This window comes from Orcinus orca, chromosome 5 (assembly GCF_937001465.1).
Source record: "Orcinus orca chromosome 5, mOrcOrc1.1, whole genome shotgun sequence".
NCBI classification, from domain to species: domain Eukaryota; kingdom Metazoa; phylum Chordata; class Mammalia; order Artiodactyla; family Delphinidae; genus Orcinus; species Orcinus orca.
In genome coordinates, this window is record NC_064563.1 from 61969453 (window position 1) to 61991877 (window position 22425).

A 22425-nucleotide genomic window follows, 5' to 3' on the forward strand; every position below is an offset into this window, starting at 1 on the left:
GGTTACCTGAATTCCAAAATTACCTTATTGCCTTTGCTATAGCAGTTATATCACTTTCCCACTCTAAGATACAGGCGATTAAAAGTCTGCTTAGATGTCAGAATTTATAAAATGGGAATTTAATCTGAACTTTATACCTGATTTTGACCACTTCCAGATTTAGCATGCCATAATAACACTTAAAACGGTCGACAGTCATATGACTAAAAACACAAGTTATTTATAAACCACTTAATACGTATTTACTTTTGTATACAGATTGTAATCCAAGAAAAACAAAATGGTAAATTAAGAGTTCAGCTATCTTAGACAAGACTTGACTTCTGGGCTTCAGAAAGATGTGGAAACTTTTCCTGAAGAAACTTTTCTTTCTTGCTTGCTAAACTTCTCTTCCTTGCTTTGATGCGGGCTTGTTTCTCAGTTCTCAATCTAGGTAAATAAAAGCATAACAGCAATTTATACAAAACTATTTCCCTGTTACTCGGTACTGTCAACATATGTCCAAATCAATCACTTAAAGACCTCAATCATGCCCGTCTCTGTATTAGGTGTGTAATGTATATTATTAAACTTGAATAATCATTGTAAACCTACACAAGTCAAAGATAAACATGAAATCAAAAGCATCTGTAACGCTACACCAATTCTCCTTCCTATTTCCTGACTGGAAAGAAAGAACAGACCTGTGAGCCTCTAACAGACTGGGCTTTCTCCTTTATTTTTAGAAATAATGTAGTTTTATAGAATACATTAGATATTTTACATCCTGAGATACATCCTGAGGTGTTTAGGAATTCCCTAATTTCAAATAGCACTCAGTCTAACATCATTTCCCCACCACTGAGAGAATAAAGCCATGCTAAGAGATGATGCTTAGTGCTAGCTGGGCTAGCCACTCTGGGTTTGCCTCTACCTATCAGCATCCCAGGGCATTAGGCCTTTGTGCCTCAGCTAAATTATGTTGACTTACAAGGTCACTTTGGAATTATCAAAATTGCAAATGATAAATTCATGGATGCCTAGCCTCTACTGTACTTAAATTGAAATATAACAATACAGTTAAGAGACAGGTACTGGGACTTTCCTGGTGGTGCAGTGATTAAGAATCAACCTGCCAATGCGGGGGACACGGGTTCAAACCCTGGTCCAGGAAGATCCCACATGCCGCGGAGCAACGAAGCCCATGTGCCACAACTACTGAGCCTGTGCTCTAGAGCCTGTGCTCTAGAGCCTGCGAGCCACAACTACTGAAGCCCGTGCACCTAGAGCCCGTGCTTCGCAACAAGAGAAGCCACCGCAATAGGAAGCCCGTGCACCGCAACGAAGAAGAGTAGCCCCTGTTTGCCGCAACCAGAGAAAGCCTGCACGCAGCAATGAAGACCCAATGTAGCCAAAAATAAATTTATTAAAAAAAGAATTCTATATTCAGCAAAACTCATTCCAGAGTGAAGGTGAAATAAAGGCCTTTATATTAAAAAAAAAAAAGCTACTGAATAACTACAATATGCCAGTGCTATGGGGGAGGTCACAGAAATTTGAGATAAGGGTTATATTTGGATAGAGATAAAAATACATATACAAAATATATAAGCTACTTTATAAATTAAGTATAAAGTAAGACTAAACAAAGTTGAAATCAGATTATGCATTCTATTCATCAGTCTTTGCTCCAACTAAATTTTGGCCATTTAAAAAAATAAACCCATGTTAAAGGTTTGCTATTCTTAAGAATATTCAGAAGATTATGCTGCATGTTCTGAAGGTAAGGCTAAAGGTAGTTTCAAAAACAATATATTTAAGGCCTGTAAAAGTGACACTGCATTCATAAATTCTCATACATTAAAGTCACGTTATTTACAGCTTCACCTATTAAGGCTAAGGGACAAAAGCATCAAATTGCACATTAGGTTTGGAGACAGCGAGGAGGAAAAGCCAGTGCAGTTAATTTCTTCAATTGCTTATTTCATTTCACCACGCCCTGCAATAACGTGAGCTCACATTCTATGCAGCAAAGTATTTGGACCTTGCTTTTAACAATCCAAAAAGATTTAATCATCTACTTCCACAGAACAGATCGATGAACAGAAAGACAATAAAACTTTTCAAAGGATATACATTAAAATGTTAACAGTAGCTATTTCTGGATGGTGAAATTACATAAGACTAATTTCTTTTTTTACCTGATTTTTCTAGTTTTTGGACAATGAACATGTATTATTTATATAAAAGCTTAACACACGTCATCTGATGTAACGATACACTTTAGTACTAACGGTACTTGTGCTCACCTGACAAAACGTTCCACATAGGGCATTGCAAAGAATCGTTTTCTATTGTATCTTTTATTTAGGTACCAAGGTATAGGCCACTGCTTGAACTTGTGCCTGCCAAGAAAACAAAAAGGTATCACCCTACAGAAAACATTTAATACATTTTCACTTTTTACAGAGTTTTAGCCTTCTTTGAACTAAATATGTTTTCAATAAAATGAGATGTAATTGGCTTTTTAAAGATTTAAAAATTTTTATAGTTTAAATATAAGACACTTATGAATCCACTGCAAAATTGCAGATGTTAATATTTTGCAATGTTTGCTTCAGATCACTCTTTTAAAATATATATATATATATATATATATATATATATAAAAGTTTAAAGACACAGCTAAGTTCTCTACTTTCACAATAGCTTCTAGCCATAAACTGAAGTGTATCATTACCAGATATATTTTGTACTTTTACTACATATATATGTGTGTACTAATTTTATATATGTACACATACATATGTATACACACACATATAATTTGAAACACTGATATTTACATGTATATGTTTTGTTTTTAAAATGTAAGTAAATTGCAGCAACTGATATAGATATCTATCTATATCTACCTCAACATAACAAAACCTAAAAAATCATAATGCTGAGTAGGAAAAAAGGAAATTGTGATTTCACTGTAAACATTTATTTGAAAATATTTCAATTAAAAAAGTAACAGAAGGATTAATTTCAGGGCATATAACCAATCTTCTCTAAAAATCCAGAATTAATCTGTAATATCAGAAGCCTAAGTTCCAATCTCTTTGTAATTTTGGCATTTAGCATATAATTTGACAGGCAGTGCCACTGGAGCAATGAACCACGCTGCTTTAAGCAGAATAGATAAAGGTACTGAATTCCCTCAGTTTATCAGGAATCCCCTCAGTTCGGCAGGATGATAGTCTACCACTATTTTTCAACAACCAAGGGAAAGACACATCCAAAAAGTATTCTCTGACATTACTGCCACATGATTTTTTGTCAGAAAAAATTTAGATGTAATGTTTTGAAGAATCTCTGCATTTAAAAGGCCAATTTAAATATTTTAACATGCAACAGAAAATTAGGGAAAAGGCATTGGAATTATAATGTTTCATTTAATAAGCTACATTGGAAAGATGATGTAACTGCTTTTTTTTTTTTTCCTGGCCACGCAACATGTGGGATCTTAGTTCCCAGACCAGGATTTGAACAGGAGCCCCCTGCATTGGAAGCGCCACATCTTAACCACTGAACCATCAGGCAAGTCCTGATATAACTGCTTTGTTCCCTACTTTGTTTAACTCCAGGAAAGTTAAAAAGCAAAAATTTTTAAACCTTAATGAGAATAGCACTCTTACAGATTCTAAAATTGACACACATTCTCTCCCGTATCCTCACCCTTTCCTAACTGGCCTCAATTGGATTAATCCCAATAAAGTTTAGTAGAAAATAAAATAGATCCAAAAAAAAAAAGAAAGAAAAGAAAAGAAAATAGATCAAAGTTCTTAGGCAGGTGTTTTGGCAATTACTCTCTTTTCTGTACTGGATTACACGGTTACAGACAACACAGCCACTCCCCTAAATCTGGCTCCAAGCAGCCCCATTACCGCAAACTCCATTAAAACAATCTACCAAATGCGTAAGTGCTGTTTTGTAGTGTAATTTCAAGAGTACAGGGAAGGTCTGCAACCACCCAAAATGCCTTCCTCATCTTGCTGACTGATGACAAAAATTTTACTGAACATGCTTCCTTTTGGTAGTTCAACCCAAATGCAAATAAACCCCTGGAAGAGAGAATACACTGGGTCTTCTCAATTACTTACACCTCAGTGTGAATGTTTACTATCACATCCTTTCCCAACGTCTGACAGGACTTTGGAACTGGACATAGGGGACAAGATGCCACAAAGGTGGAAAGATTTAATGAAAATAAACTGTTTATTTTATTCAAAATTTGGACTAGGGCCTATCCTAATGGCAATGGGAGCAAACTGAGACCGGTTCATGTGGCCTTATTCCTGGAGAACTTCTTTTTTTAATAGTTCCAGGTTCTTAATGGGCAAAGAGGATAGGTGTGTCCTAAAATTAGCTTCATGGAATTTATAACCCTCTAAAATTACATGTGCATATGTAACTTTTTCCTGGGGAAAGGATCTATAACTTTCATCAAATTCTTAAAAGGTCATTTGATTCACGTAAGATTAAGAACCACTATTATAAAGAACCCATAAATAACTGAATCATGGGAATGGGATGCCTGGCTATCAGATACAGCTACCTTCATTCATATCCTGAAGTTCAAAAGGGGTTTGGGGGCCTCTTTGTATATTAGATACAGCTAAAATATCTCATATTTTTAAAAGATGCTGGATGGGGAATGAGGCATGGGACTTCACTCTCATCTTAAAAGAGCCACTATGTACCAGATGATTCTTCCAAAGATGTCTCTTCTCCAAGCACCAGGTCTAGCTTTTTCTTGACCAGTCTGAAGAAGTCTGAGGGCATCTTCCCTTTCCTGGACAACTTTATCTAATGCATCCATGGAATCTACTACCTGAGAAGAGAATAGAAAGATATAATTTCAACAATCACCACATGACAGAATTCCAAAGAAAGAAAACACACAATGACTATGCTACAGAAAACCTATGATGAATCTTTCTGTCAAAGAACCATTCTGTCAAATATTTCCTAAAAATCTTTCTGGCTGGGTATGCATATACATAGGTGTCTGTAATATCACTTTTTGTAATTTTTTTAAAGTTTAGTTTCATTTAAATGAAAATCTATTCAGCTCAAATTTCCATATATTACTTTTGTTTGGAGTAGGATACACTTGCATAGATTCCTTTTGGAGACCCAATTTGACTCATCATTTTAAAACTCAATGAGCTATTAAGAAGTAATTAACAGCTGCTTTTTAAATATTAAAACCTATGTTTTGGCCTTAATTAATTAGTGTGTCCCTAACACTCAGGTGCAGGTATTTTGACCTACTTGGCAGCTGTTGCTATTATAGGGAATGGAATACCAACCTATCCTGATACTAATCTCCAAAGATCCATCAAGACACAAGAAGATACCATTAGAACTTCTATTTTTTATCTCCTTCTTTTAACATTTCTATTATGTTTGACATTGTACATAATATATTGGCTGAGCAATATATATTTTTTCAAAAATAAATATTCATACATTGGGGATTGTAATGACAGGTGAGCTAAATTTTTTCATAATTCTAAATCCTGAGAGCCATTTTTAGGTAGTGATATATGTGTATTATCTTAAGCATCATAACAGCTATGAAATACTGTATATAAATACTTGTTCCTTATAAGAAACCTAAAAAGGGGAGGGGTATTAGATTATAAAGATAATTCCCCAGGTAGCTGTGGAACCTAAGAGAGATGTGAAAGCCACATATTTAGATAAACTACTTCATAATCTATATATGCAGCTCACACTCAGCACTTTTATGGCCTACTTAACTCAAAGCCACACTGAATCCTCACACTACATGAATTTCTACAAAATCCTTGAGAAATAAAAGATGGGTAAGAATGACAAATCCCATCTTGAAGACAGACAAACTTAGAAGAGTGAAGAGACCACACCGATCAGGGCCTAATACAAAGCTCTCTGACCCTTAGGAACTCAGTAAACCTGGCTGTTGACTGACTACATTAAAGAGTCTGCCCAAGGTCAGGGCTGAGGTTCCTAACTGAAATCTAATGTTAGCTCACAAAGATAAGAAAATAAATGGCTACCAAGTCCACAGAGTTAACATCCAATTATTCAAGTTCATGCCAACAGACGAGAAAGAAAATCAAAAGTATCAATTAGATACACCCCATTCAAAAAAGCCAACTTCAAAGAGCTTTCTTTTCTAGTTTACAACTTTCCCAGAGCCAAAAGTGTCCTTACATAGTTCCGAAGCTTCAGCTTATATCTTAAATTGAGAATAATTCTTTTAAAACTTTTCTTGATAAATTTTCGTTAGTAGTATGTCACAAAGTGTCACAAAGCACTGAGAAAACTGTATTTGAGGTTAAAAAAATTATAATCACTTTCAGTTTAAAACTGTTACTATTTTAGATTCTACTAATTCAGAAAGTATAGTACATATGATTTACTGGGCTGAAGTTCACCTCTGAAATATATTTTTTAAAGCAGGGAGAGGGGATAATCTATTATTGAAGTTTAAAAGTCTTATTAGAACAGCACCATTATAGCAAAAGCTTTTTCATCAAATAAACAATGTGCTACTTATAAACAGCCAATCCACCTAGAAGAGTCTCTAAAGTATAACTTTCCTTAAAAGAAGAGTTGCCAAATATACCTAAAAATAAAGTAACATTACTTTACAAATGTTTTGTAGCAATGAAAACATGTACCACCACCCAGATCTTAGTTTCTAAATATACCATTCTCCATTCAAAGGAATCAGGGTTCCTCTGTAAAACGGCTGATTCCAGGATTGGGGCAGGAAAAGTACAGGATGAATCCAGAATATCTTGCCGTTCCTCATCAAAGAATGATGAGGACATATAGGCCAGCTTGAAGGAAAACACACTGGCCAAATCTAGAATGATGATATTAAAGGATTTTAACTCATTGAATAAAATTGGAATGCATGACTCAAGAAAGAAAAGGGAAAGGAAAGGAAAGGAAGACATGGAGAAAAGGAAAAGCCCTTTCTTACGGAAGAAAGCTAACAAATAATGTAGAATGAACAATGAAATTAGAAAATCACCATTTAGCAAACATCACAGTAATAATCACTGATTGAGGCAAAAATCATCATCAATAGATGCTAAAACCAACGAGTCCAAGTTGGAGGGTTTAAAAGATATTTACATGATCTCAATGTAAAGAAAAATTTACTCTACAGTGGAGAAACCTGACACCAGGCTAACCAAATTACTAATGCTAACAAGTTCAGTAACAGAACAAATCAACATTGCATGCCTCTTCACATGATGCACTGTGAAGAATACAGCATCACTTCTATGATATTCCTGCCAATCATCATGATTATCATAAGAAACATCACAAACCCAAATTGGCCCATCCTCTTCAAAAGTGTCGATGTCATGAAACACAAAGAAAGACTGAGTAATCAGATTCAAGGAGACTCAAGAGACAACACTAAAAACACACCAGCCAGGGGTTTTTTTTGCTATAAAAGGACATGTTGGAATAACTAATGAAATTTCAGTAAGATCTGTAGATTATAGTATCAATGTTAATTTCCTGATTTTGAAAACTGTACAGTGGTTATATAAGGAAATATCCGTGGATTTTTTGGGCAATATACACTAAAGTAGTTATGGGTAAAGGGATATCACATATATAACTTACTCTCAAATAGCTGAGGAAAAATGTAGTTATGTGGAGAGGAGGCAAAGACGGATAAAGCAAACGTGGTAAAATACATAGGGAATTTGGGTGAAGGATGCCTCTTTGTATTTTTCTTGTAATTTTTCTGCCAGCCTCATGTTTTATCAAAATAAAGTTTAAAAACCCCAAAATATGATTAACTCAATGTTTATAAAGGCAGAATAACCTTCTCCATAATTAGGGTAAATAATTGAGATTTTATCCAATACCTTCTTTGACTCTCTGCAGGAATATCAGGTCTTAATGGTGGTGAGCAGTGTGGGGAAAGAAACCTGAAGCAGCTGAGGTAAGGCAGCAAGACTGAAGCCATTACAAAAAGCTGCGTTCCAATCTCACTGACTACTTACTATGAAACAGAAAAAAATCAATAAAGAGCTGACCCTGAAAGCACCCTATGAAAAAAAGAAACAACCTGATAAATCTAACTAAATAAAACATAAAACCTCTACATGAAAGAAATATCTTAAACATGTACAGCCATGAAAAAAATAATCGCAGATCTTCTGCACTTACTGATACGGAAAAATCTCCAAAATACACTAGTAAGTAGAAGACGCAAGTTTCAGAAGAGTATATACTGTATAACCACATTTGTGTAAATAAAAATTATCAGGCACATTTCTTCATGCAGAGAAAAATTCTGATGAAATTCTGATGGATAAATAGGAAACACACAGGATTGATTACCTCTAGGAATGGAAATAAAGAACCCAAGTGATTTCTTTTTAATGATGAAGAAAATCTAACCTAAATAATAGTTGACCTTTTTACAGTAATGTGAACATAATATTATTGAGCTACAGCAGGGGAATCAAGATGGCAGAGTAGGGGGAAGTAGAGCTCACCTCCCCCCAAAAAACACATCAAAAATACATCTACATGTGGAACAATTCTCACAGAAAACTAACTGGCAACTGGCAGAAGAACTCCTACACAACCAATGCTGCACGAAAGATCTCCATGTAACCAGGTAGAACAGAAAAAAAAGGGGCATCAGGTCAGGACCTGTGCCCCTGGGAAGGATCTGTAAGGAAGAGAAGGTTCACATGGGCAGACCCTCACTCTAGGGAGGGAGTGATCAACCCACCATCTGGGCACTTCCATCCCAGTCCTGGGGTCCTGCACGAGGAGACAAGCCCCCTTGCCTGGTGGGAAATCTGCTGAGACAGACAGAAGAGCTAGAGAAGCCTAGACTCTACTTGGGAGGAGTGCACGCATGCTGGCTTGCTAACAATTAGGTCTGAGAGAGCCTTGTACTGGCAGCTGCTGCCTTGCTGTACTTCCCAATCTGAAAGGGCTAATGCCCCGACCTAGCTCACTCCACACCGTAGCCTGGCATGAGATCAGGGCAAAGATGCAATCTATTTAGGCAGAGACAGACCAGGGTGCCTGGGATGTGATCTGGGCAGAGCCACAGAGACTATTATCAGTGCACACATGGGAGCAGTGTCTAGTCAGGCAGACACTGTCAGTGGGCGCATTGGGCACTGGCCACAAGAATGCGAAGCAGCTAAGCGCTGAATCTCAGGCAGACAGGCCCAGGGCAAGAATACCCAGATAGGCCAGGCTTGGTGTCCCAGAGAGAGCACCCTGGCTCTGCCCTCTCTGTGCAGTTGAGCACTAGATCTGGGGAAGACAGGTCCTGGAGAAATCTGTCACAGAGGCAGCCCAGATCTCAGGTTGTAGCACAGCCACCTCAATTCCTGCAGACACAATGCCCCAACCTCCATCCTACTCCATGCCACAGCCTTGTACTAGATCTGGAACAAAAAACACAGAAAGTGATAGGACCCTGGGATGCTTCCAGACAGAACCACACAGGTGGTGCACAGGTTTGCTGTGACCACAGGAGCCTCACTTGCTTCAGCAATCACCTCCTTTGGGGCAGGGCAACAGAGACTAATTGAACCTGACCCTCAGGCTTCTACTCCAACAACTGGGGAGCAGACCCCACCCCTGACTGGGCAGTGACAGCTACAGAGCCAAGAGGAAGCCCTGCCTCACATCCAGCACAGACTCTAGACACCAGTCACACCCCCTATCAAGGAAATAACGATGAGTACTCTTAAGAAGGACATGACTGGCATCCAAAACCAGCCCTCACACCAAGAATACTGGACACAGTCTACACAGGGACACTCCCACATAAAAACACCCCTTTAAGACCACAGTAGATAACTGTTTTTCCTAAATTCACAGAGACAGAGAAAGTTTAGTAAACTGAAAAAACAGAGGAACTACTCCCAATTTAAAAAAACAAGAGAAATCCCCTGAAAGAACAAATAATAAAATAGACCTCACCAGTCTACAGACCCTGAGTTCAAAATGGAAATAGTAAAAGCAGGGACTTCCCTGGTGGCACAGTGGTTAAGAATCCACCTGCCAATGCAGGGTACACGGGTTCAATCCCTGGTCCGGGAAGATCCCACATGCCGTGGAGCAACTAAGCCCGTTGCTCACACACAACTTGTGGCTCACCCACAACTCCTAAGCCTGCACTCTAGAGCCCATGAGCCACAACTACTGAGCCCACGTGCCACAACTACTGAAGTCTGTACACCTACAGCCCATGCTCCACAACAAGAGAAGCCACCATAATGAGAAGCCCACGCACCGTGATGAAGAGTAGCCCCTGCTTGCCACAACTAGAGAAAGCCCGTGAGCAGCAACGAAGACCCAACACAGCCAAAAATAAATAAATAAACACATAATTTTAAATAAATAAATAAAAGCAGATAAAAATAAAGATCACTATAACAAGGAACCAGAAGCTTTATAAAGATGAACCAATCAAAATTAGACAATTCAATTGCCAGTATGAAAGCCAATCTAGAAGCAATGAATAGCATACTAAATGATGCAGAAGGGACAAATAAGTAATCTGGAAGACAGAATAATGGAAACTACCCAATCAAAATAGCAGACGGAAAGACAAATGAAAAAAATGAAAGCACCACAACAAAGAGTAGCCCCCACTCGCTGCAACTAGAGAAAGTCCTCATGCAGCAACAAAGATCCAGCACAGCCAAAAAAAATTTTTTTTAATTTAAAAATAAATAAATAAAAATAAATTTGAGGGCTTCCCTGGTGGCGCAGTGGTTGAGAGTCCACCTGCCGATGCAGGGGACACGGGTTCGTGCCCCCGTCCGGGAGGATCCCACATGCCACGGAGCGGCTGGGCTCGTGAGCCATGGCCGCTGAGCCTGCGCATCCGGAGCCTGTGCTCCGCAACGGGAGAGGCCACAACAGTGAGAGGCCCGCGTACCACAAATAAATAAATGAATAAATAAAAGAATTCAGCAATACTAAACCTACCCTAAAAGAAATACTGAAGGGTCTTCTCTAAATAGAAAAGAAGAAAGACTCTATAGGAAAGGGAAAATCACAGTAGGAAAGGCAAATATATAAAAGGACTGAAAATCATTTAAATAAGCCAGTACATAGATTAAAAAACAATCAAAGAAATTTTGTAAAAGCAATGGTAACTACAATTAACAGCAAAAGGATAAGCATGAAGATGTAAAACAGGACACCAAAATCACAACATGTTGGGGAGGGAAGAATAAAAATGTAGATCTTTTAGAATGTGTTTGAACTTGTATGATTATCAGCTTAAAGCAACTAGATATAGTTATGGGTCAACATACCATACTTATGATATGGTAACCACGTATCAAAAACCTACAATAGATTCACAAAAACAAAAAGAAAGGAACTCAAGAGAATTCCCTGGCGGTCCAGTGGTTAGGACTCTGTGCGTTCACTGCCGAGCGCACAGGTTCAATCCTTGGCTGGGGAGCTAAGAATCCTGCAAGCCACGCAGCGTGGCAAACAAAAAAAAAAGGAACTCAAGCATACTACAAAAGAAAATAATCAAGCCACAAAAGGAAAAACAAAAAGAAGAAATTAACAAAGAAAAACTATAAAATAACCCCTGGAAAACAAAGATTAAAATGGAAAAAAGTGCATACTAATAAATAATTACTTTAAATGTCTATGGACTAAATGCTCCAATCAAAAGACACAGAGTGGCAGACTGGATTAAAAAACCAAGAACCTACAATATGCTGCCTGAGAGACTCACTTCAGGGTGAAAGACAGTCTGAAAATGAGGGGATCAAAAAAGATATTTCATGCAAATGGAAATGACAAGAAAGTGGGGTAGCAATACTCCTATCAGACAAAATAGACTTTAAAACAAAGGCCATAAAGAAAGACAAAGGACACTATATAATGATAAAAGGATCAATACAGAAGAGGATATTACACTCATCAACATATATGCACCCAATATAGGAGCACCTAAATATATAAAATGAATACTAACAGATGTAAAGGGAGAAATGGACAATAATACAATAATTGCAGGAGACTTTAACACCCCACTGACATCAATGGACAGATCATCCAGATAGAAAATCAATAAGGTAACAGAGGTCCTAAATGACACAACAGACCAGTTGGACTTAATTGACATATGGGACACTACATTAAAAAAAAACAGAATACACATGCATTCAAGCATGCATGGAACATTCTCTAGGACAGACCACATACTAGGTCACAAAACAAGCCTCAACAAATTTAAGCAGATAGAAATTATCTCAAGCATCTTTTCTGACCATAATGGTATGAAACTAGAAATGCACCACAGTGAGAAAAATGGGAAAAGAACAAACACATGGAAACTAAAGAACATGCTACAAAAAAACCAATGGGTCAATAATGAAATCAAAGAACGAATCAGAAAATACCTCAAGACAAAAGACAATAACCACCACTGGGATGCCACAAAAGCAGTTCTAAGAGGAAAGTTCATAGCAATACAAGCCTTCCTCATGAAACAAGAAAAATCTCAAATAAACAACCTAAACTACCACCTAAAAGAATTAGAAAAAGAACAAACAAAACCCAAAGTCTGCAGAAGGAAGGAAATAATAAAGATCAGAGAGGAAATAAATAAAATAGAGATCCCATAGAAAAGATCGATAAAACTAAGAGCTGGTTTTTTGAAAACATAAACAAAATTAACAAACCTTTAGCCAAGCTTACCCAGAAAAAAGGACCCAAATAAACAAAATAAGAAATGAAAGAGGAGAAATAACAACCAATATCACAGAAATACAAAAAGTCATAAGAGAATACTATGAATAGTTATATGTCAACAAATTGAAAAACCTAGAAGAAATGGAAAAGTTTCTAGAAACATACAGCCTACCAAAAGTGAGTTAAGAAGAAACAGATTATTTGAACAGATCGATCACTAGAAGTGAAATAGAATATGTAATTAAAAAACTCCCTGCAAACAAGAGTCCAGGACCAACTGCTTCACTGGGGAATTCTATCAAACATACAAAGAACTTATATATTTATACCAAACCTTCTCAAACTATTCCAAAAGACTGAAGAGGTGGGAACACTCCCAAAGATATTCTATGAAGCCACCAGTAGCCTGATTGATACCAAAACCAGACAAAGACACTACAAAAAAATAGAAAATTACCGGTCAATACCTTTGATGACACAGACACACAAAATTTCAATAAAATATCAGCAAACTAAATCCAGCAATACTTAAAAAGGATCATACACCATGATCATGTTGGATTCACTCCAGGGTCATAAGGATGGTTCAACATAGGCAAATCAATCAATGTGATACACCACATTAACAAAAGGAAAGACAAAAAGCACATGAGCAAGCATCTCAATAGATGCACAAAAAGCATTTGACAAAATTCAACATCCATTCATGTTAAAAGCTCTCACCAAAGTGGGCAGAGAGGGAACATATCTCAACATAATAAAAGCCCTTTACAACAAACCCACAGCCAGCATAATACTCAATGGTGAAAAGCTGAAAGCCTTCCTGCTAAATTCAGGAATAAAGATGCCCACTCTCACCACTTCTTTTCAATGTAGTACGTAGTATTGGACGTCCCAGCCTCAGCAATCAGAAAAGAAAAAGAAATAAAAGGTATCCAAATTGGAAGGGAAGAAGTAACACTGTCACTATTTGCATATGACATGATACTCTATATAGAGAACTCTGAAGTCTCCACACAAGAACTAATAAATGAATTCAGCAAGGTAACAGGATATAAAATTAATATACAGAAATCTGTTGCATTTTTTTACACTAAAAATGAAATAGCACAAAGTTAAAAAAAATTTTTTTAATTGTGTCAAAAAAACAAAGCCTCGGAATAAACTTAATCAAGGTTAAAGACCTATACACTGAAAACTATAAAACATTGATAAAGGAAATTGAAGATGATTCAAAGAAATGAAAATATACCTTATGCCCTTGGACTGGAAGACATAATACTGTTAAAATAGCCATACTACCCAAAGGAATCTACAGATTTAACGCAACCCCTATCAAAATACTCATGACAGTTTTCACAGGACTAGAACAAATAATCCTAAAATTTATATGGAACCACAAAAGACCCAGAATTGCCAAAGCAATCCTGAGAAAAAAGGAACAAAGCTGAAGGTACAACCCTTCCAAACTTCAGACTATACTACAAAACTACAGTAATCCAAACACAGTGGAATTGGCACAAAAACAGACATATAAATCAATGGAACAGAATAGAGAGTCCAAAAATAAACCCATGCATCTACAGTCAATTAATCTACAACTTCAGACTATACTACAAAACTACAGTTATCAAAACACTATGGTACTGGCACAAAGAGACAGATCCATGGAACAGAATAGAGAGCCCAGAAATAAACCCACACACCTATGGTCAATTAATCTTAGACAAAGGAGGCAAGACTATACAATGGAGAAAAGAATCTCCTCAGCAAATGGTGTTGGGAAAGCTGGACAGCCACATGTAAATCAATAAATTAGAACACTCCCTTATGCCATATGAAAAAATAAACTCAAAATGGTTTAAACGCCTAAATATAAGACATGACACCATAAAACTCCTAGAAGAGAACACAGACAAAACGTTCTTAGACATAAATCATAGCAATATTTTCTTAGATCAGTCTCCCAAAGCAAAGGAAATAAAAGCAAAAATAAACAAATGGGACATAATCAAAATATAAAAGCTTTTGCACAGCAAAGGAAACCATCAACAAAATGAAAAGACAACATATGGAACAGGAGAAAATATTTGTAAATGATGCGACTGACAAGAGGTTAATATCCAAAATACACAAACAGCTCATACAACTCAATATTGAAAAAACAAACAACCTAATCAAAAAATGGGCAGAAGACCTAAATAGACATTTCCCCAAAGACATACAGATGGCCAACAGCCACACGAAAAGATGCTCAACATCTCTAATTATTGAAGAAATGCAAATCAAAACCAAATGAGATATCATCTCACACTGGTCAGAATGGCTATCATCAAAATGTCTACAAATGATAAATACTGGAGAAGGTGTGGAGAAAAGGGAACCCTTCTGCACTTTTGGTGGGAATGTAAACTGGTGCAGCCACTACAGAAAATTTTCCTTTAAAAACTAAAAATAGTGCTACCATATGATCCAGCAATCCCACTCCTTGGTATATTTCTGGAAAAAAGAAAAACTCGAATTTGGAAAGATACATGCACCCCAATGTTCACAGCAGCACTATTTACAACAGCCAAGACATGGAAACAACTGAAGGGCCCATGAACAGACAATTGGCTTAGGAAGATGTGGTGTATATATACAAATACATATATATACACACACACGTATATACATACATATACATATACACACATATACATATACACACATGTATATACATACATATACATACATATGTATGTATATATACACACATATGTATGTATATATACATATATACATACATACATACATACACACACACCACACACACACACACACACAGAGGAATATTACTCAGACACAATAAAGAATGAAATATTGCCATTTGCAGCAACATGGATGAACCTAGAGAATATTATACTTAGTGAAGTCAGACAGAGAAAGATCAATATCATATGATATCGTTTATATGCTGAATCTAAAAAAAAAAAGATACAAATGAATCTATATACAAAACAGAAACAGACTCACAGACATAGAAAAAAAACATATGGTTACCAAAGAGGAGAGGGAATGGGGGAAGGATAAATTAGGAATATGGAATTAACAGATAGAAACTACTATACATAAAATAGATAAGCAACAAGGATTTACTGCACAGCACAGGGAATTATGTTCAATATCTTGTAATACCTATATTGGAAAACAATATGGAAAAAAATACATATATATAAAACTGAATCATTATGCTGTACACCTGAAACTAACACAATTTTATAAATTAACTATGCTTTAATTAAAAAACTGTACACTTAAAAAGGTTAAGATGATAAGTTTTGTTATGGGTGTTTTACATCAATTAAAAAAAAAGCATTAAACAAATCTGACCTAGTTGGTACAGAAGTAGCTAAACCAGAACTAGAAATGTAAAATAGTGCAGGTACTTTAGAAAACGGTTGGGCTGTTTCCTAAAATTTCAAACACAGATTTACCAAACAACACAGCAGTTTTACTCCTAGGTATCTACCCAAGATAAATAAAAACATATGTCCACACATATGCTGAGGGCTGTAGGTAGGAATGGGAGTGACTGCAGATGGGCATGAGATTTCTTTTTGGAGTGATGGAAATGTTCTAAATTAGATAGTAGTGATAGTTGCATAGCTCTGTAATTTCCTAAAAATCAAGCAGAAATAGAAAGAAAGAAATCTACTTGCCAAGAATTATAGGAACCATACACTCACACCTTTTAGCTTTTATCCCACACTCAGCAGTCTCCAGCCTCCCACAAATCTCACCTTTTCTAACCGCTCCGGACTTGGCATTGGCAAACTCTGCCGCTTAGCCTCCTGTTCTAGAGTTAGGAGCATGTTTCTTTCTTTCAGGAGAACATACCTATATCAAAAAACAGAGCTTGTAATGCTATTCTGTGCTTATATTAATAAAACTGTGATTTTTTGACATCAAAATTAATGATCTGTACTCAAAAGTCCTTTAGAATAATCCCTTATATAGAGCTATATCTATTCTTACTCGTTTGTTCAATAAATTTTCCATGTGCCACATACTGCATTAAGTGCCAGAAGAGTTACAAAAAAGCATAAAACGTAGTCCCTACATTCCAAGTGGAGAGAGAGGATGGAAGATAACACTTATTCAGTTCCTGTTATACACCAGGCAATGTGCTAAATAAGCACATATATACATTTATTTCACTGAATTGTCACAACAATTCTGAAGTTGGAACTATTTACACATTCTAAATGAAGAAACTAAAGCTAAGAGAAGTAAGGTTTCGGGGGGCACATGCCTAATTCAAGATTCAAATCCTGAACTCCCTGGGTGGAAAACCCTCCCTCCACAACTGAAATGTGGTGTGGTATACTCAGTGGTATAGACAACAACTACCAGGAGAATTAAGTGGGAGAGATGAGACATTCCTTCTGGTTAAGATGATCAACGAAAGCTTCATAGAGATGGGGTATGTTAGGCTGGAAAGGAAACCAAAGCAAACACAATCAAATCACTGAAATCAAAACACTGAGGTGGTAAAGCTCAAGTGTGACTTTTGTGAATAAATAAGTTTGATTGAGAATCAGAGCTGGAAGAAAGGAAAGGAAATAAATGTGGAGGGCAAAGAAAATGAAACAAAGGAATTGGGGTACTTTTGGGTATGGAAGAAGATGATTTGGGGGGAAGGAGTGGCAGAAGATAAACTATTTGGCTTTAGCCAGGATGAATATTGAAACTGCCTTAACTATCCCTTTACAAATAACCAACAGTAAACGTGCTTTAAAACAACGTATTTTTTACCATGAATCTGTGCTGTTTTAAATATAACACTTCTGACACCAAATGAGGGTTTTTTCTCTCCTGACAGTAACATGTTGTCTTTTCCATCTCCCTGACACTAACTACCTGAAGTCAGAGCCAGATTCCACAGATTTAAGTGTTCAGTCCCACAAGAAAGACTTCAGATGCCCCACTTCAGATGCCAACAGCAATTTCCAGGCCTCCCACATATCTGACTGACCAGCTACAAACTGGGGGTTCCAACAACCTTGTCCATGGGTTTGATAATTTGATAGAATAGCTCACAGAATTCAAGAAAGCACTTTACTCTCTTACTGGTTTATTATAAAGGATACAACTCAGAAACAGCCAGATGGAAGAGATGCACAGGACAAGATATGGGGAAGGGGTGCAAAGCTTCCATGCCTTCTCAAGGCACACCACCCTCCCAGAACTTCCATGTACTTACCAACCTGGAAGCTCTCCAAACCTAGTTGTTTAGGGTTTATTATGGAGGTGTCATTATGCAGGCATGATTGATTAAATCACTGGCCACTGGTGACTGAACTGATCTCTAGTCCCTCTCCCTCCCCAAAAGTGGGGGTGGTGGTGAGGCTGAATGCTCTATCTGCTAATCACACCTTGGCCTTTCTGGCAATCAGCCTCTATCCTGAAGCTACACAACAATACCCCCCAGCCCCCACCCCCAAGAGCTGCCTGATTAGAAGACACTCATATCACTCAGGCAATTCCAAGGGATTTAGGAGCTGTGTGTTAAGCGATCAGAGACAAAGACAAAATATATATTTCTTATTGTATCACATAAATAAGCCTGTAATATTAGTGGTTTTATAAGCATTTTACAGTTCTTTAATCTGCCATGAAAGATAACCCTTTAAATCAAGGGATAAAACTTTAAATGCCTACTACAGTGCCTGGACAAATAGTAATTATGAGTGAAGGGAGCATGGTGAAAGAACAACAAGATGGTAAGAAGTGGTATGCACTGCTCCATTTAGACCAGCCAACTGTCACCATGTAAAAATGCAGGTTCAGTGTTGCAACATCACAGGTCTGATTATTCAAGAGGAGCCAGAAATCCTTATTTTTGTGTGAAACTTCCCAATTTTTTTTTTTTTTTTTTTTTTTTTTGGCGGTACGCGGGCCTCTCACCACTGCGGCCTCTCCCATCACGGAGCACAGGCTCCGGACACGCAGGCTCAGCGGCCATGGCTCACGGACCCAGCCGCTCCGCGGCATGTGGGATCCTCCCACACCGGGGCACAAACCCGTGTCCCCTGCATCGGCAGGCGGACTCTCAACCACTGCGCCACCAGGGAAGCCCGAAACTTCCCAATTTTTAAAACATAGCACAGCCCAAACAAACATATCTCTGGGCTAAATATAGTCGATTAATGTAGGGGGATAGGTGGGTCAAAAGGTACAAATTCCCAGTTATAAAAGGAAAAAGTCATGGGGATGTTATATACGGCAATGGTGACTATAGTCAATAATACTGTACTGCATATTTGAAAGTACCTCAGAGAATGGATCGTGAAAATTCTCACCACAAGGAAAAAACTTTTTGTAACTATGTATGGTGACAGATATTAACTGGACTTATTGTGATCATTTTACAATATATACAAATATTGAACGATTACACTGCACATCTGAAACTAATACAATGTTATGTCAATTATACTTCAATTTATATATGTATATATACAATGCAAATCTGTCTTAAATCCTCTCAATTCTTTCTAATTTATCAGGAGAATCTGCCAGAAAAACCTACCCAAATTTCCAATTAAGTGCACCCTCCAATACTCTTCCTCAAAGCAAAAAAGCTAAAGCGTCCAGACCATGCAAAAGGTAATAAAAAGAAGAAGGCCTAAATGTAACCAACTCATCCCCATTTTGCTTTATTAGTTTCTTGAAATTCTTAGTATAAAAGTGGTAGTATGACTGGTAGCAGTTACAGTAAAATTTCTAAACTCCCAACTATTTAAGAACTCTGATACATCTGTCATAATGTAATTTAACCTCTGTAGTACTTATAAAAATTTTAATGATCTTATATATCACAAAACAGTACTATAAATCACTTTATTTAATTTCTTACATCAGATAAAGTTTATACCTCATTATTATAAAAATTTTAATGATCTTATGTATCACAAAACAGTACTATAAATCACTTTACTTAATTTCTTACATCAGATAAAGTTTATACCTCATTATTATACTATAACTGCTTCAAACACTTAGATGTTAATGTACTCAGTATACTTACCAAAGTTTATGTAAATCTTCATTACTTTTGTTCCTTAATTGCTGACAGGTCCATGAAGCTCCTATTAAAATGATAAATTCATAACATGAAATAATTTTCTAGCTACATGCCCTTTGGCAAATTACTTAACCTCTCTAAACCTGTTTCCTTATCTATAAAATGTGTAATAGCTTTATTATATTATAGTACAATATATAATTAGGATTTGTGATTAAATTAGATAACACATATGAAAATATTAGTAATGTGACTGGCAATAGCATTCAAAAACTGTTATTAGTAGTATAGAAGGTACCTTCACAGTCTAATGTCAAAATACTTAGTATCATTATAAATTAATATTCAACTATCTCTAAAAAAATGAAATGTAAAACAAACCCCAAACCGCACCTTAGTTAATTTCAACCTACTCCTCTTCTAAACCTTTTGCCAACCTTCCAAGGAACAGTTAACTCTACTATTATACTGTCCTTCTAATCTTCTCTAATAGACATTCCCAAAGGAAATCAAAAAAGGAAACACTTAAGTAATTCCCAAACTGGATAAATAATCCCAAAATGACAGAGGGTTCAATAAAATTATTTAATATAGGTCAACCCAAATATCTCACCAGATTTCACTTTTTCTTCCCCCCAATTCTTTGGGTCATCAAAAAATTCTTCCAGTCCTCTCCTAGACAATGTGGTATGAAGTAATCTACACTGATGAAAAGATGTGACATTTGGTGTATTCTTAGTCAACAGACAAAGAGAAAACCTGCAACTGAACATATATAAACAAGTGATTCAAGTTTCACATTTGGATTTTATAAGCAATAAACGGAATCATTTCCTCACCTACAATGTCAAACAACCAACTTGGGGTTTCTGCCCAAGAAACGATAAACTCATAAAATGCTTTAGAAATTATTTTTAACATGCCATTATATATGTTGCTATCCTGTAACTTCAGAGCCAATATATTGACATAATTATATATTTTAAAAGTATTTTTTAAATTAATTAATTAATTTATTTTTGGCTGCATTGGGTCTTTGTTGCTGTGCATGGGTTTTCTCTAGTTGCGGTGAGCGGGGGCCACTCTTCGTTGCAGCACACGGGCTTCCCATTGAGGTGGCCTCTCCTGTTGCAGAACACGGGCTCCAGGCGCCCAGACCTCAGGACTTGTGGCTCGCGGGCTCCAGAGCGCAGGGCCAGCAGTTGTGGCGCACGAGCTTAGTTGCTCCACGGCATGTGGGAGCTTCCCGGACCAGGGTTCAAACCTGTGTCCCCTGCCTTGGCAGACGGATTCCCAACAACTGCGCCACCAGGGAAGCCCGACATAATTATATTTTAAGGTAACATTTTTAAGTCCTTCATATGTGGCTAGTGGGCATATAAGCAGATAAAAACATTCTGAACTTTAATTTTGCAACACATCAGAGACCCCAATGCTTTCTCCTTTAACCCAGTAATTCCACTGAATTTAGAAATTTCAACTAAAGAAATTATCAGAGGGACTCCCCTGGTGGCACAGTGGTTAAGACTCCAAGCTCCCAATGCAGGGGGTCTGGGTCTGGGAACTAGATCCCACATGCATGCTGCAACTAAGAGTTCACATGCCACAACCAAGGAGCCCACACATGTTACAACTAAGGAGCCCTCGAGCCACAATTAAGGAGCCTGCCTGCCACAACTAAGACTTGATGCAACCAAATAAATAAAAAATAAATAAATTTTTTTTAAAAAAGACAAATTATCATAGATGGGAATTGATAAATCAAAGTGTCTATTGTGGTGATCATTTTGTAATGTATAAAAATATAGAATCACTATGTTGTACACCTGAAACTAATATAATATTTTAAGTCAATTATACTTTTAAAAAGTCTATTAAAGCATTATATATGATATCAAAAAGCTGATAATAATGTAAATGTGCAACTGGGGAATGGTTAAAAACATTATTGTGCATCTGTATGATAATCTATTATGCAGTAATCTAAAAGTCATGTTTATAAAGAATATTTAATGACCTGGAGAAATAACTTAAAATACAATAATGAAGTGTATAACAAATGTTGTATTCCTACCTAGAAAAATTTAACGTGAATCTAATCATGAGGAAACAATCAGACAAATCCAAATGAAGGAATATTCTAAAAAGGCTGACCTTATTAAAAATGTCAATATCATGAAAGAGAAAAAACGAACCATTCTGGATTAAAGAAGACTAATGATAACACGACAATTAACAGGATAAATGTTCATTGACTGGACTCTGAATTAAAAATTAAGAAAGAAAAAAAAAATTCCCCAGTGTGATCATTGTAGTATTGTGGTTAAGACAGCGTTCTTGGGACTTCCCTGGTGGCGCAGTCGTTAAGAATCCGCCTGCCAATGCAGGGGACACGGGTTCGAGCCCTGGTCAGGGAAGATCCCACATGCCACGGAGCAACTAAGCCCGTGTGCCACAACTGCTGAGCCTGTGCTCTAGAGCCTGCGAGCCACAACTACTGAGTCCGCATGCTACAACTACTGAAGCCTGCACACCTAGAGCCCGTGCCCCGCAACAAGAGAAACCACTGCAATGAGAAGCCTGCGCACCACAACAAGTAGCAGCCC

At 37.0% G+C, this 22425-nt stretch overlaps 1 protein-coding gene across 3 annotated transcripts in view; it reads right to left on the minus strand.

Annotated features, from left to right (window-relative positions):
• MRPL47 (mitochondrial ribosomal protein L47) overlaps positions 1-22425 on the minus strand; it is a 36226-nt gene that overhangs the window by 12436 nt on the left and 1365 nt on the right. Inside the window, exons 2-7 of one of the 3 annotated variants that reach the window (XM_012533310.3) lie at positions 20433-20584; positions 19823-19883; positions 16533-16629; positions 4728-4858; positions 2289-2384; positions 217-429 (exon numbers count right to left, since the gene is read on the minus strand). In XM_012533310.3, the coding sequence (XP_012388764.1) occupies positions 306-429; positions 2289-2384; positions 4728-4858; positions 16533-16629; positions 19823-19883; positions 20433-20584 (661 nt within the window). In that variant the 3' untranslated portion in view covers positions 217-305. Of the gene's footprint in view, positions 1-216; positions 430-2288; positions 2385-4727; positions 4859-16532; positions 16630-19822; positions 19884-20432; positions 20585-22425 lie in introns of those variants that run through there. The other 2 variants (XM_033429473.2, XM_004270516.3) reach the window with 2 other exon arrangements.